The sequence below is a fragment of the Malurus melanocephalus genome, unplaced genomic scaffold (genome assembly GCF_030028575.1).
Source record: "Malurus melanocephalus ecotype Western Australia unplaced genomic scaffold, MMel_1.1 scaffold_36, whole genome shotgun sequence".
NCBI lineage: Eukaryota > Metazoa > Chordata > Aves > Passeriformes > Maluridae > Malurus > Malurus melanocephalus.
The window spans coordinates 3,083,812-3,098,494 of NW_026623268.1; the positions used below are offsets into that span (position 1 = coordinate 3,083,812).

Here is a 14,683-nt window from a genome sequence, read left to right on the forward strand (position 1 = left end):
ACAGGAAAACCCTTTGGCCTGGGTAACAAAAGCACCATTGATGCTGTTGGTGCTGAAAAGAGGCCTCTTCTTGAGGCTGGGGGTGACATCCACAGCAGTGGCTGGGTATTTCATTTGAGCAAGCACAGCCTTTAGGAGATACAGGACAGCTCACCTTCTACAAGAAGATCTGACATTTTGAACTTCATTGGGTAAACCTTGCTAAAAACTGTGGAGTTCTTATAAATATCTTCTCCCCTTCAACTGAAGATTTTTCCTAAATATTGTTTTTCAACAAGCCCAAGGGTATAAAGGGCTGTCACCCCTGAGGTAGTACCTGATAGTACCACCCCTGGTTTGATGGTACACGCCAAAGGAACTGTTTTCAACAGAGCCAGTTCATCTGAAGGAACAGCCCCCTACAGCAGGGATCGATTGTCCCACACAAGTGACCTGAGGCTTAAAATAAGTTTATTGTGCTCACAGTTTTGGACAGGCAATAGTCTGAGTTTGATGAGATGACATCCAACACTCTCATGTGCTGCCTCTTGCCACTAGAGAGAGTGAAGCTCAAACAGGTAACCTGCAAAATTCACAGGAACAGGTGGGATTGGGGAATTAATTTTATTTCCCTAAACAGTACTAAAAATGCYCTCATGATCCCAGCGCATTTGTTGTAACATAGTAAGAATGTGATTAGCACTTAATACTATTTAATAAATATGCTCATTAAYTTAGGCAACAGTAATCACAGATCAACAAACTTGACCAGTCAGTGGYGTGAAACAATCATGAGGATGTGATATATTAACTCTGCTTTGCATTTGAAGGTTGAATTTGGGCAACCCTTCCAAACACCCTGAAAAATTCTTCTTCAAAAACTGAAGATATATTTGGCTATGAAAGACTTCTCTATTTCTTTATTTTGTATTTGTGGCTGAATGGGGGAGCAAAAAGCAAATCTGTTGTTTGAGGTGYTGTGAGAATGGAAAGAATAGAAATAATTTGTAACCTGAAACTTTATAATGTCTTTTTGATCAGGTTTRTAAATCAGCAAGGATTTGAAAGATTAAACATCTGCTTTCAAATTCAAGTAATTCTGATAAATCCAAATCAGAGTAGATAATTTTTGGGACAGTTCCCCCAGACTTGGGAACACCTGGAATCCTGTAACGCATCTGCAGAGGTTCCTCACAATTCTTTCTTGGTCCCCAAATAAGAGCTGGGCCAGCCAGGRACCTGTCAGGGGTGGGGTTWGCTCTAACAGGGCATAGTTCAGCCRAGCCCCACATGTTGTTTCACAGCCTGCCTTCTTCATTGCACTTCTCACAGGCCCTGTGTCCAAAGCATAAGAATGATGTGAACCTGTTCAGTGAGCCAGGGAGGGCCATGAAGATGATCTGGGAGCAGGAGCAATCTTCCTGTGAAGCCAGAGCATTAGGGCTGTTCATCATGGAGAAAAGGCTGCAGGGAGAGCTTATAAAAGCCTTCTGGTACCTAAAGRGGGCTACAAGAGAACAGGAAAGACACTTTGTACAAGAGCTTGTAGTAACAGGACAAGGGGGAATGGCTTTTAAATGAAAAAGGTTTGGATTAGATATTAAGGGGAAATTCTTTACTGTGAGGGTGCTGAGACACTGGGACAGGTTGCCCAGAGATGTTGTGAATGCCCCATCCATGGAAGCATTCGAGGTCAGGCTGGACAGCACTTGAGGCAACCTGTTTGAGTGGAAAGTGTCCCTGCCCGTGGCAGGGGGTTGGAACGAGATGATTTTTAAGGTCCCTCCCAACCCAAACCATTCTATGATTCTATGATTCTATGATTCTATGATTCTATGATTCTATGATTCTATGATTCTGTGATCTGCATTATTTGACATCATGACTTGAGTAAATGAATAATTACTGAAGAGGGTTTCCAAGGGGAGAAGTGTAAACTTTGCAGCTCCTCTCAAGCCTTTCTAAGGTAGTGCAGAAGCCAGGGCAGGGAGCAGCTGGGTGAGTGGTGTGCTTGAGCTGTCCTCCCCATTMTTTTGCTGCCAGCACATGGTCCATCACGGGGGTGCTGGTGAGCAAGAAATTTCATGCTGGTAATTGCAATGACATTTACTCAGTCCTGCYGTTTCCTTTGCCCAGTATCACAGGCACCCAGGATATTCTGGATCTTGAAAACTTGTTTGGCAAAGAGTGACAGCAGCTGCACTGGGGCAGGTCTCAGCAGAAAGGAGCCCCATAAAAGACTCGCTGATGACCTTTGATTCAATGCGTGGCAAGCAAATATTTAAACCTATGCCAATAAGAAGGGAAGAAACTTCACCATGAGAAAGTCAGACAAGGGGTGCTGCTTTGATAATCCTGGGCTGTGCCTGGGAAGGGTCAAACAGCCTTCTTCCCCTGCTCTTGCAGTCCAGCAGAGCAGCCCCCCCTGCCCACCATGCCCACACCAGGGCAGGGACAGATGCTCAGAGCCCAGCAAGTCTGGTGGCTGCTGTACCAAGAAAGGTGGGRATTTTAAAGCTGTTTCAAGCTCAAAGACAAAATAACTGTGGCCATCCCCCCTGCCCACATTGCCTGTGACCCTGCACAAGCAGAGGCTGTGTGATGGGAAGGCCACCTCTGTCTGGTTGCCTGATGTGACCAGAGCCCCAGGGGGCTGGACCAAACTGCTGGTGTTCTAGGATGGCTGGCACCCACATATTGACAGTCTTCAAGAAATCCATTGGTGTTGGTCAGGTGCAGCAACAGGCCAAGAGGGTATTTATCCCTCAGAGTGGTGCCGAATTAGCTCTTCTGGTCAGTTTATAATTAGGTGCTTGCACTTAACAGTATTCTTTCTGTTGGATTTTTATAGTTTTGTCTTTTTTTTTTTTTAAACAGGAAAATAATCAGTCTTAAAATAAAGTCATTAAAAAAAATTACCCTGGGAAGTGATCTATAAAAGGAGAAAATCCTTGCCAAGGGAATGCCACAGCAGTGAGCCCAAGCCACAGAAAGCCCCGTTTGAAGGCTTCAGTTTGCCGCAGCTTCTCAGAGGTTAACCAGGGTCTGTAAGCAAACAGCTTAAAGAAGGAGCCCGGCTTAGTGCCTGGGTGTCTTGGGCTGTCCCAGAGACTACCAGCCTAATGCCCTTCCAGGAGCCCCTCCCTCGCTCCCAAAGGCGATGCTGGGCAAACAGAGCCAGCCCTCGCCCTCTCCTCCCGCATTACGGAGCCTTCCCAGTGCGGGGACGGAGCGGAGCCGCATTGGGGCTCAGGGCATCGCAGGAGAGAGAGAGAGGGTGTTTCACTTGGGACGGGCGCCGAGCCGTGTGTACATAAAGGCTGGAGCAGCAGGATTGTTGAGCACAACCACACCTCGGCTCAGCGGGCAGCCCGGCCAGGCTGAACCCCGAAGGACGCGAGAGTGGGAGCGATCTGCCCATGGGCTCCCGCCTGCTGCTGCTGCTGCTGCTGCTGCTGCTCCCGGCAGGTGAGTACCAGCCCTCGGTCCCTCTGCCCTGCCGTGTGTCCCCCTGGCCAGGGACAGCCTCTCCCCTCGCCATCAGCTGTGCCTGATTCACGGCAGGACCTCGCTGCGATGTGGCCAAGTGAGGAAAAGTGTCACTAGACAATTCTCAACTTTACAGTGAGCGAGCTGCCTGCCTGCCTCGCTTCCCAGCCCCAGGTCTTTTTCTTTTTTAATAGTTTTCTGCTACAGAGTTGTTAGTGTCCGTGTTTCATAGAAATACCTTGTGGCCACGGAATGAACAGTTTTCAATTCATCTGAATTTTAAATAATTTTTTAGTCCTATTTATAAAAGCCCGAAATGACTGCTAGTGTAAAGCCTCCCCCTTCCGCAGACAACAAAACTCTAAACTGGCACATCTGAGGTTATACCTGCAGTAGACTTTTAAAAGAAAAAAAAAACAAACCCATGCCTTCATTTACAGCAAAGGCTGCCAGTTTAAGCAGGAAACAGTGCCAAGTTGGCAGATTCACCTCTGTTCACCTCTCTGCAGGTACGCTCTTCTCTAAGGTGCTCCATTAGTAGTTTTACTGATGACTGGACATGCTGCTAACGGGACATTGGGCTAGATGCAGGCTGCTGTGGAGAYTCAGACTTTTCCAAGGCTTTCCTGGCTGTGTTGGCTTGGCTGCCTAGCACAGAGAAAGCAATTACAGTTCTTGGTCAAGTTATTAGCTGTGCACCTGAATATTAAAATGTGCCTGCTGGGGCTGACCTCTCAGCTGCTGCAGTACGCCTCTGGCTCAAAACCCAGACAGCTTTCAAAGAACAGGAACATCAGAGGCTGCCTGGATGCCTCTTGCAGAACACGCAGCCCTAAGCACACTAATTGAGTCTTTTGGACTCCATTTCCTTTGGGGCTTTCTCTCCACTTTCATGAGCAGCTCTGCACTGTAATTACAGTTCTTTGATCCTCAGAGATATCCCCAAAAGAAGAATGGCCTTTCTTCTTCTGGGTGAGGTACAGTTACCTTACACCAGYCTCAGCCATTTTCAGCCAGTGGCCAGCAGACCAAGCCCAGCAGTCCAAGCTTACGAGGCCAGCAAAATTCAGCTAAAAAAAAAAATCAAGCTTCTTGTCAGAAGGCCGGAATGCCTACAAAGAAGTTTTTGTCTTCACTGGAACRTTTTCAGGGTCTGCAAACTGCAGCAGGTTGAAAAAGCATAATTTATACCCCCAAATCCAGAGCAGCTCACTGCTTGTGATTTCCCCTGAGAGCTGAGCCCCCTTCTAACTCTGSAGCCTTGCTGTTAGGACAAGGAAAATAAGTGGCCTCTTTACTTCTCAATAAAATCCATCTAATGTGTTTTTAGCACRAAACCTGAACACTCAAGCAGTGTTTAGGTGAGCAGTCGGTTACTTTTTCAGGAATGTGCATTTAATCCCCGAGGAATGCCCCAGGAATCAGAYGGAGGCGGTGCAAAACCCTGTGCTGTGACCGCCCAAAGTGTCAGTCCCTGGGGTGGAAATGGTGGCACCCGCTCCTGCTGGAGGTTTGGSCTGGGAGAGGGATCAAAACCCTGCTTGTCCTTCATGGGAAAAGCCCCTCCTTGTCCTCACTGGCATTTGGACCGGGCTCGGAGGGCCAGCTAGCCCAGCAGATGTGGGAAAAGGCCCAAGCGAGGGGATTAGAGGCTAGGTTTTAAAAGGAAAGCAACTGTTTTAATAATAGTATTGAGTCCTTGGGTGGTTTAGGGGATTAATTAGCCCGTGTTTGCACAACACTTTGAAGAGGTCAAGCGTGCTGCAATAGCCAGGGGCAGGTGGCAAAGCAACCTCAGAGTTCCCAGCTCCCAGGAGTCACCTCCCTCTCCATCCAAGCTGCCTCGAAGTCCCCCTGTTTGTTTTTGGCGTGGATGAGCACATGGGTTGGGCTGTTAGGCTGGGGATTTCGATTCTACCAATAAAGCAGCGCAAAGTGCATTCAGTCCTTCACTGTAAACCTGGGATGGAATGCTCCTGTTTGTCACTGCAGYATGGTAAGCAGCAATGTTTGTAACTGAGCATCACGGTGCTCAGAATACGAGGGTCAGGGCACTCTGGGTTTCTGTAACAGTTGCTGCCAGATGGAGTCTGTGGTTTCTAAAAAAGTTGCAAATTGACATGCGAAATCGTGAGACTGTTTGAAAGACTTGTACCTCAAAAATCTCCAGACTGGTTTGGGTGGCCATCCATACACTCCTACTGACAAAAACTCCTTTCTTCTTCTTTCCTTTCTTTTTCCCAAATTAATGCAGCCCACCTGTTATGACCTAGGTGGAACAAAATAAAGGAAGCAGATGCAGGGTTTGCCAGCACTTCCAGAGTCTCAAGAGAAAGCTGATACACATACATCTTGCCCAATGGAGGCACTTTGTCCTTGACCATGTATGTCCTCTGCAGGCTCAGGGACTTGTCACTGTCCCTCTGTGCAGATTAATAGCACTGTCAGTACTTTTTGCCACCTAGAGAGTGGGCTAAAAGATCCTCAATAGCAGGAGAAGCTTGGATAATGTAAGAAATCTCGAGCAACAGAGAAACCTCATTTCTTTGCACAGAGACCAGGTTACGTCTGGTTGCCTGGCTGTACCCTGCTGCTTCATGTTCCAGTTGGGACCATAGCATAGCTGGAAAGCTTTCCCAGTCTTGGGAGCTCTGGGGTGCAGTGAAGCCCTGTGCTGGCACAGACCCTGTAAAGTTTAACAGCTTGGGCTCTGTGATATGCAGGACCAGGCACACAGCTCCTGGGATTACAGCTGCAATCACACACCAGCACACCACAACCTGCTTGGATTGAGCTCCCTTGGAAGAAACAGCCTGCTTGGGTATTTCTGCATGCACCTTTTGATTATCCCAGGTCTCAGGCAAAGCCCCMCTGCAGGGTGAGCTGAATTTCATGAGTAGTTAGATTGTCAGACCCAACAAGCCGGTCAAAATCAAAACCATCTCCCTGTAAGGTGTTTAAGGGAACCAGTAGCAAGCAYGTTTAATCCTTGTGTGCAATCATGTCCTGTCTTTTTGCAGTTTGGAAAGGTGCTCTGGGAAAATCCCATTCACTGCACACTCGAGGAATCATTGAACTGGCTGGAGCTATAACCTGTGGCACAGGACGGTCACCCTTGGCATATATTGGCTATGGATGTTACTGCGGACTGGGAGGACGAGGTTGGCCTAAAGATAAAACAGACTGGTAAGAAAAACTTCAACTGTGTATCCAGGGGCTGTGAAAATCTCCCTTCTCTGTTTGTAGTCCTGTGAGTCCACTGACTCGTTTCCTGCCTTGTGGAGAGGGAAGTTAGTGTATAGGAACATACTGGGGATTTGTGAGTGATGACCCATGTATCACTTGGGATTTGAATGAGGGCTTAACCTCCTTCTGKATGACACCAAAGCTCTTAGGACCTMGTACTATGTGGGGTAGAGGGCAAAGGAGAAATCAGGATGTAATTTCCTGAAATAGCTAAATGTTTTTTTCATAGAGATCAAACCCTGCCTGACAAAAAGAGCATAATCCAAGGTATTTGGAGGGTTATTTYACCCAGGTCCTGTCACTGTCTATCCTCTTGAAGAAATCCACATTGTTGGAAGAAGTAATCAAATTGCTTGTTAGTTCACATGGAATCAAGGTAGAACAAGAGGGGAGAGTGTGGTGTTATTTCCTCTTTTCTTGGTTAGAGGGGAAGATGTTGGGCTTGTTATTCCCAAGAAATGCCAGAGGTGTTGAAATCAAAGGCTTCTTTCCCGTGCTGTGCAGTGAGCATGTGAAGCTGAGCATGGGGAGCTCTGGTGTGCCCTGAGCCTGATATCTGCAATCTCACCAGGTTTGAAATATCAGACTCAGAGCAGGAGTTTCTCTTAACCTACWGCCATCAGGCCAGGTGCCACTGTTAACCAAGCCCTGCTTTCAGCAGGGGGRAAGGCAGTGTGCAGCTCAGGAGACAGCTTTCCAGAATACCCTGATGCTGGAGACATTGACATTGCTTCAAAACCTAATTTTGTTGTATCAGGTTGAAAAGAGAGGAAAAAGGAGAAGATGAAAAAGGTTTAAGACCAGCTCATCTGCAGGCATGAAAGAGAAGTTGTCCCTTGAAACGAATTGAGCTGTCTTCATTAATGCAGTGAGGTGTTTTACTCCCAAAGTTCTCTCCTCATGTCCCTTTATTTATCTGTGAAATATTTAATCTATGAAACCATCAATATGAAGCTCACAAATGATCAGTAACAACAGTTACTCTTGACCTGCTTATCACCATCTAGTCTAGAGCAGTGTATGTAAGGTGGTTGTTCGTTGGTGTTTTTTGTTTTGTTTTTGTTTTCTAGTTACTTTTGTTACCTTTTAACAAATCATATAATAAAGCCTTGAAAGTATAACACTTTACTAATTTGGAGTACTGCTTTTATTGAAGGGCTGAGCAGAGTGATCTAAAAGCTGTTTTCCRTAGAGGCTGAGTGACCTCCAAATTTAGGTGACTCTGAGAGATGCAAATAGTCAGCACTCCTGAAAAAGAGAGAGTAAAATCTRGCCACGTGTTCATCAGCCAGTGTTTTTGCTGTTTTTTTTTTTTTAATTCCACAGAGTATGGATTTTATCCTAAAGGCAGAAAATGAGATTTTGCAAGTGGAAAAGCCCCAAAATATCAGATAGTTTGTAAAAGGGAAGCTTGGTCCTCTAAGTACATTCATTGTTATTCCTTAGCTGCAGTGCTTGACTGCTATAGAAAAACTTGAAAGCTTTATTTAGGTTCTTAGGAAGAATCAGCAATGACACACTAGATTTAGCCCTAAAAATTTCCATTTTCTGTTTGCTAGAGAAATATTGATGTCTGTTACTAAGAACTACTGTAATGATTAGTGTGGTTGAGTACCCCACACTTGTCAAAGTGACCACATTATTTTCCTTATTTGCCACTCTAAAAAAAAAAAAAAAAAAAAAAAAAAGAAAAGAAAAGTGGCAAAACTACTGACTGTGAGTGACAAACACTGTTTGAAATTATGCACTCCCTTGTCACTTCTAGGTTTGTTACTGAGACCCTTAGAAAAGGAGTCATTTTCTTCTGTGTAATTCAGTCAATCTGTCTAGACAGGGCTAGAGTGCTTCTAAGCACCTCTCTTTTATGTGCAAAAGAAAAAAAGCCATTGAGTGGGTAATCCTTTTATAAGGTTTATTCCACATACTGACTTTGATGTGGTGTTGTCAGTAATTACCTTTTCCCTTTTGTTCCACTCTCACGATTCCATCACTTCAAGGCATAATGGCACTTCTTTCCCATCSAGTCAACAGATTTGCTTCTCTGTCTCTTTTCTGTTCCCCTGGATTGCTGCAGCACCTATTTTGCAAAGCAGGGCCTGAGGGGGCTCAGCTTTTCCATGAAAACACYATGAAAGGCAGGATGTTTATACGACTYATAGAATCCTTWAGGTTGGAAAAGATYTCTAAGATCAYTGTGTCCAACTGTTAAATCCCGGCAAACTCATRGGGAAGAGCAAGATATCCCCTCTGTCACAAAGTCAAAGCAAAAAGAAAAGACACACAGCAATGAGGGTGCTGTTAATGTGACAAATACAAGGTGACAAATTCTTACCTGACTGGCCTTTGCTCTGGCCAGCTGATCCCTGCGGAGCAGCCGGAGCTGTCTGTAGCCATTAGCGCTGTCTGGTAGCCCAGGGGTGATGAGCAGGTTGTTYACAATGCAGGTGACACGCTTGTGTTTGTTTTCCAGAGCTGATGGCCGGCGCTCTGCCATGCTCTGTTTGTGTTGGTGTAASCGAGGGTTAGCAGGTTATTAAATGATTAACACCGTTCTGACCCAGCTGCAGCAAAGGGCATTTCCAGACAGGAGGGGACCATCTGAAGGTGGCAAAGGATAACAATAGGATTCCTTAGTCTTTGTTACCTGGCGGTTCATTCAGGTGTTTGTGAAATAGGAGTCAAAAGYCTTCTCCCTCTGAGTTGGGGTAAGTTATCTGTCATCTTGCTGTACCTGAGGGGGATCAGGAGGATCTGCTGCGAGGGAGGCAGAATTGTGCCCCAGATCCTGTGGTCCTGCAGAGTTTATGCAGCTCCCCCCAGTTTAGCCCAGCCAGTCAAGGAGCAGYGAGTTCTCACAGCTAGCTAGCACACCATTTGCTTGTGCAGATTCAGTGCTCATTTGCTTGTCCTTGCCTGGTTCACAGAACATCTTTTGCCCTCTGCAATATCTGTTCTCACTTCTCCTGCCTCTCTTGCTCTTTGTTCCCCCTGGCTCTCCATGAAGAACAATCTTTTTCCATTGGCACAGAGGCTTSTACACCTCCCTTTGCCTGTCTACCTTCACGTTTTTCTTCCTCCCCACACTCCCCCATTACTGACACCAACTTTATCAATTTGGCTCCTGAGATTCTCCCCAGACCCCACAGAMTTTTAGGTTTCTATAGCTGGTGTTCCCCTCAGCTCAGCCGGATCCATGGCTCTCCACCACAGTTTTCTGTGCCCAGCATCCCATATATGATACACCAGTGCTGGGCCTGCTCTGCTGCCTATCCTTGTCCTGAGAATGGATTAAACTTTCCTGGAGTTTCAGGTGTTGTATATAAAATTAACCTGCCTCAATATTTCCCAGTGAACAGAGCTGTTTCTCTGTAGGGTCACAGTGATCTTGCAGGGATACCTTCTGGAAAYAGAGGAGATCAGTGCTCTCTGGCTCCAGCCTCGACCTTGCATCCCTGCTGAAACAATCTTTGTTATTCAGCAGAGAACCTCTCTAAGTGCTAAATCTTTTCTTGGTCTAATTTGAGTCCTAAACTACCAGAGTAAAATTCAAGTGCGATCAAGTTTTCTATAAATTCAAAAGCAATTGACAGTGAGAATTATYTCACTGGCTAGTCCATAGGACAGATGTCATAACCTGAACTACTCACCCTCATCCCCTCTACAGTCAGTGAAACACGACTGCACTTTCAAAAGTGATGCTTTTCACCCTGTGTTAGATCTCTGCAGCAGTAAAACGTGAACTGTGGTGCAGATGTGCAGAGAGGGAATACAGGCGAAGGCCTTAGATGYAGATGTTTTTAAGGTTAACTGATATGAATTTTACCACTGRGACTGATTAATTTGGGGCCAGCCCTCAGAAACCGGRTGGGCCAARGAGCACATGGCAGGTCCAGGTGAGCTGAAGARATGAAGCTTCTTGGTKATMCTGAGGAAGGCAAGAAGCATCCCARTTCCAAMTTTTGGGATGAGTCTAAGTCTAAACCAGTGAGACACAATAGCACAACTTATAGGAACACTCATCTCCCCTTCAGACAGATTGCCATGTCTTGACCACACATGCATTCACGAGGGCAAAAGCACAGAGGAAGAAGCACAGTGGTCAGGGGAGCAAATAGGGCGTGAATGAGCTCCGGAGGCCTGTGAGCTTTGCCAGAGATGGCAGAATGCTTGGTTCATCAGCAGATAATTTACTGAAGCGCCCCCGAAGCCCGTGCCAACACGCAGGATGCAGGAGGACACCCAGCCTCTATGTTTTTATGTTTYCCAGGTGCTGCCACAGGCACGACTGCTGCTACGACACGGCGGAGAAGGAAGGCTGCAACCCCAAAGTGCAGCGCTACCAGTGGGCGTGTGAGCACAACACCGTGCGGTGCGGTAAGCAAAGAAAAGGAAAGGAAAGAAAAGGAAAGAAAAGGAAAGGAAAGAAAAGGAAAGGAAAGAAAAGGAAAGGAAAGAAAAGGAAAAGCTGCCTCGGGCCGGGGGGTTCCGCTCTCCGCTCTGCAGGCACCGGGCTCACCAAAGAGCTGTGGAGCCCCCAGAGGCAGATTTGTGTTTGCCAAACTGGTTTAGAGGTGCTGTAGGCAATGTCCATTCTCTTCCAAGCTCTCTGCCTGTACCTTGYCAGGAGTGGAGCTGGGAGGAAAGCTGGAAGCCCAGCAAAACCCATTCCAGGTAATCTGAGTCCTCCCCAGGTGGATGAGCAGGACTGGGAGCCACAGAGCCCACAAAGCCATGTTGGTTCGGCAGGGATGCAGATGCCTCTCTGGAGACTTTCTGCTCACTGGTATTAAGCATTCCTGCTCCTCACTGGGCTCTTCCCACAGCTGTGCCATGGTCAGCAGGGCTGCTCTTCCCATTGCAATTCCAGCCCTCCCTGCAGCAGGACTGCCCACTTTTTCACTACCTTTAAGTACCAATAAGTAGCATAGCTGCAAGGCAGGCTAAACAGGGAGTCAGCCTGCGCCTCTGCCCTATGTGAGGAGTTCCAGTGGGGATTTTGAACCGAGCAGAATCAAATGCTCTCAAATGCTGCAGGCAGACAGCGAGTGTGGGCTGTGCTCAGCTCTACAGCTGGTACCCAGTCAGGAAGGTTTGAATTGCACAGTCACAACCCGTCAGTGTCTCACACAGTTTTGTTTTGACATACACCAGATGACTTGAGTCTTAGAATTTGTCACTTGTATTTCTAAGTCTCCAAAAAGCTCCTGGTGGTAAAATCCATTGTAGAGCACTTTGAAAGTTTGAAGAGAAATTGTGAGAGCAAAACTTACCCCCATAATCATCGAAGCAACTTGCTCAAACGATGAGCAAGAAGACGATTTCTACCTTWTCAGAAGACCATATCCTACTGGTGCAATCCTTGGCCTTGCTGAAAATCTGCCAGCAGATATGGGATGGGACACAGCACATCTGCAGTTGCTCTTTTCCAAGTCCCAGAACAGCCCATTAAATACAAATACAATGTATTTGCCACAAATACATTGCTGGCAAAGCAATGTGTCACTTTAATGTACAAATGCTCTCCCTTGTGCTCACCCATATTTCCATAGCTGACTGATATTTTCTGCTAGTCATCTTACAGGAAAAAAAGTCCTGTTTCTCTTTGCTATGAAGGAACAATCCAAGCTGCAGATGTGAGAGTTATCACTGAGTCCATGGGGCACGTGCCATAGGAGTGCAGTGGGCTGCAGTTGCTCTGATGTGGCCAACAAGCAGTTCAATGAATTCCATTAATTATTTAAGTAATGTCCAGACAACACCAGAGATGCATCCATCAGCTGGTCTCCACCAGCCCTCAGCATGCTTTACTTCCCCTGACATCCCCCGTGAGGAGGAACAATAGAAATCTATTCTGCAGGCAAATTTTCTACCCCAGGCTACAGCACGCCAGGTCTTACTGGGGTGTGRAGGTATAATGTCTGATCCCATCCAAACAAAAGGGATGAAGAATTAAATTTCCAGGCATGCTTGCTGGGCTCAGTGTAATGATGTCCAGAAGTGTTAGAAGCGGAACAGTTTGCGCTGTCATTTCAATACAACAGGAATTAGATGCCTGCTGCCTGATACTGTACCATAAACACAGATACTTTAATGTAAAATAAACAGAAACTCATTTTACTTGGGATTTCTCCTCTTTTTGCTACCATTAGGTAGCTTTGTGGAATGAAAAAAACTGGCATAACTATATTCTTCAGTCCAGATATTCCATCACTTGTAGCAAATTCTATTCAATAAATATCTGGAATATAGAAAAGGCTGCAAGTTGTGGGGGCTGGTCAAAAACTCATTTTGCTSTAACAGAAATGTGAAGCCAGATGTTTGTACCCACATTAAATGAACAGTGGCTAGCACAGCAYAGGAAGAGCTCAAGGAGCAGAGGGACAAGGACAGTATCAGGCAAGATTGATAGCTAAGAAAAAAGTGGCCTTAAGTCCTCATTAATGGGACCCTTGAAACACTTTTATCGGTAAATATGTGATTATTCAGACCAGCCTAGAAAATGTGGGCTTTTCTTATTTTTCAGCTACGGGGTTGATCTGTCAAAGTCCAGTGAAATCTGAAAAAATTCCTATACTTGTAGYTGTTTTTGGAGTGAAGCCCATGTGCACTGGTGCATCGAGTTATACATTAAACTTGGCCTGGTGCAGGGTTTTGTGGCTGCTGGATAACMCATGGTAGCAGCCTCAAACAAACAAGGCACTGTGCTTTGAAATAATATGAACCCAGCAGCTGCATTTAAGCTGCCTATAGGTGGGATGAGGTTCATTACTCCAAAATCAGTCATATGCAATGCAGCCTTCTGAGCTGGTGGCTTTGATGTTGTTTATGGTCATGTAGTCATACAGGTGCATTCTGTACAGTTCCATGTGTGACTCTGATCACTTTGTTAGCTGCTGGCTCATCACAGTCAGGTACCTGGGCCTGCTGCAGAGCTCCTTGGCTCCTCTGCTCTGATCAGAGAGATGGAACAGCAGCTGATGGAGCAACACTGGATGATGCCTGGTGGGTGCTTGATGCCCTCAGGTTTCTGAATATCCCTCTGGGAGGCTTCTCCTTTCAAAGCAGCGGGTTTCTTTTTTGTTTTTTTGTTTTTTTTTTTTTCTTTTGAAATCGATCTGTTTTGCAGAAGGAGGAGTTAGAAGGGAAACTCACTGACTGAGGAATGGTGAAATATTTTTACCTCAGGCTAAGATACAACCATTTTCCTTTCTAGCTTTGACTGCTGAATTAAACCCTCATTGTTCACACAGTGCTAGAATCAGGGAGTGCCCTGCGCTCGGCAGATTTTTATAAGCATTGCTAATTTACATTTAGCTGCTGCTTTCTGATGGTCTTGGTCACAGTTAAGGTCARACCTGTTGAGAGAGAGGGAGCAGGGGAGGGTCAGATCTGCCCACAAYACAACATGTTGGTCCTCCTGCCATAGCATCTGATCCCTGAAAGTTGCTTTTTTAGAGAATTATTCCTCCTAGAACTTTCTTGCCTTTGTCTGATACAGAATCTCTCATCCTCTGCTCCCGTTTTCTTTTGCAGATAACCTGACAGACCGGTGTGAAAAAATGGTGTGCCTGTGTGACCAAGAAGCAGCCAAGTGCTGGGGAGCAGCCCCATACAACCCACACTTCATCCTCTGGCCAGACTTTTTATGTGGACAGACTCATCCCACCTGCCAYGTCAGATTTGGGGGGCCAGAATAAYCTTTTTAGGAYCTTTCTTCTGATGAGTTGAACCAGAAGGTGCTGGAATAAAAATTTTCCTAGTTTTCCAGATCTAACAATGGTGTGAGAGAATTTCTATCAGGCCAAGGTTGTGGGGWGAAGAGACAGACCAGGAAGGTGCTCCAGTGGTGGAGTTGCCCTCTCTGTGAGATCACATTTGGCATGTATCAAGCTCTGTCTTCAGGTGGATGACAAGTGAATTGAGAGCTCATGGGTTAGGATAAAAGGGCAGACTGGTAAGGGTGACACTG

The 14,683-nt window shown here is 46.1% G+C and overlaps 1 protein-coding gene across 1 annotated transcript; it reads left to right on the forward strand.

The window, feature by feature from the left end:
- Positions 1 to 3,398: 3,398 nt before the first annotated feature.
- LOC130572434 (phospholipase A2-like) lies at positions 3,399 to 14,411 on the forward strand. The gene is made up of 4 exons (XM_057364130.1): positions 3,399 to 3,447; positions 6,489 to 6,654; positions 10,982 to 11,088; positions 14,248 to 14,411. The coding sequence occupies exons 1-4, from the start codon at positions 3,399 to 3,401 to the stop codon at positions 14,409 to 14,411; spliced, it is 486 nt and encodes a 161-aa protein (XP_057220113.1).
- Positions 14,412 to 14,683: the final 272 nt, after the last annotated feature.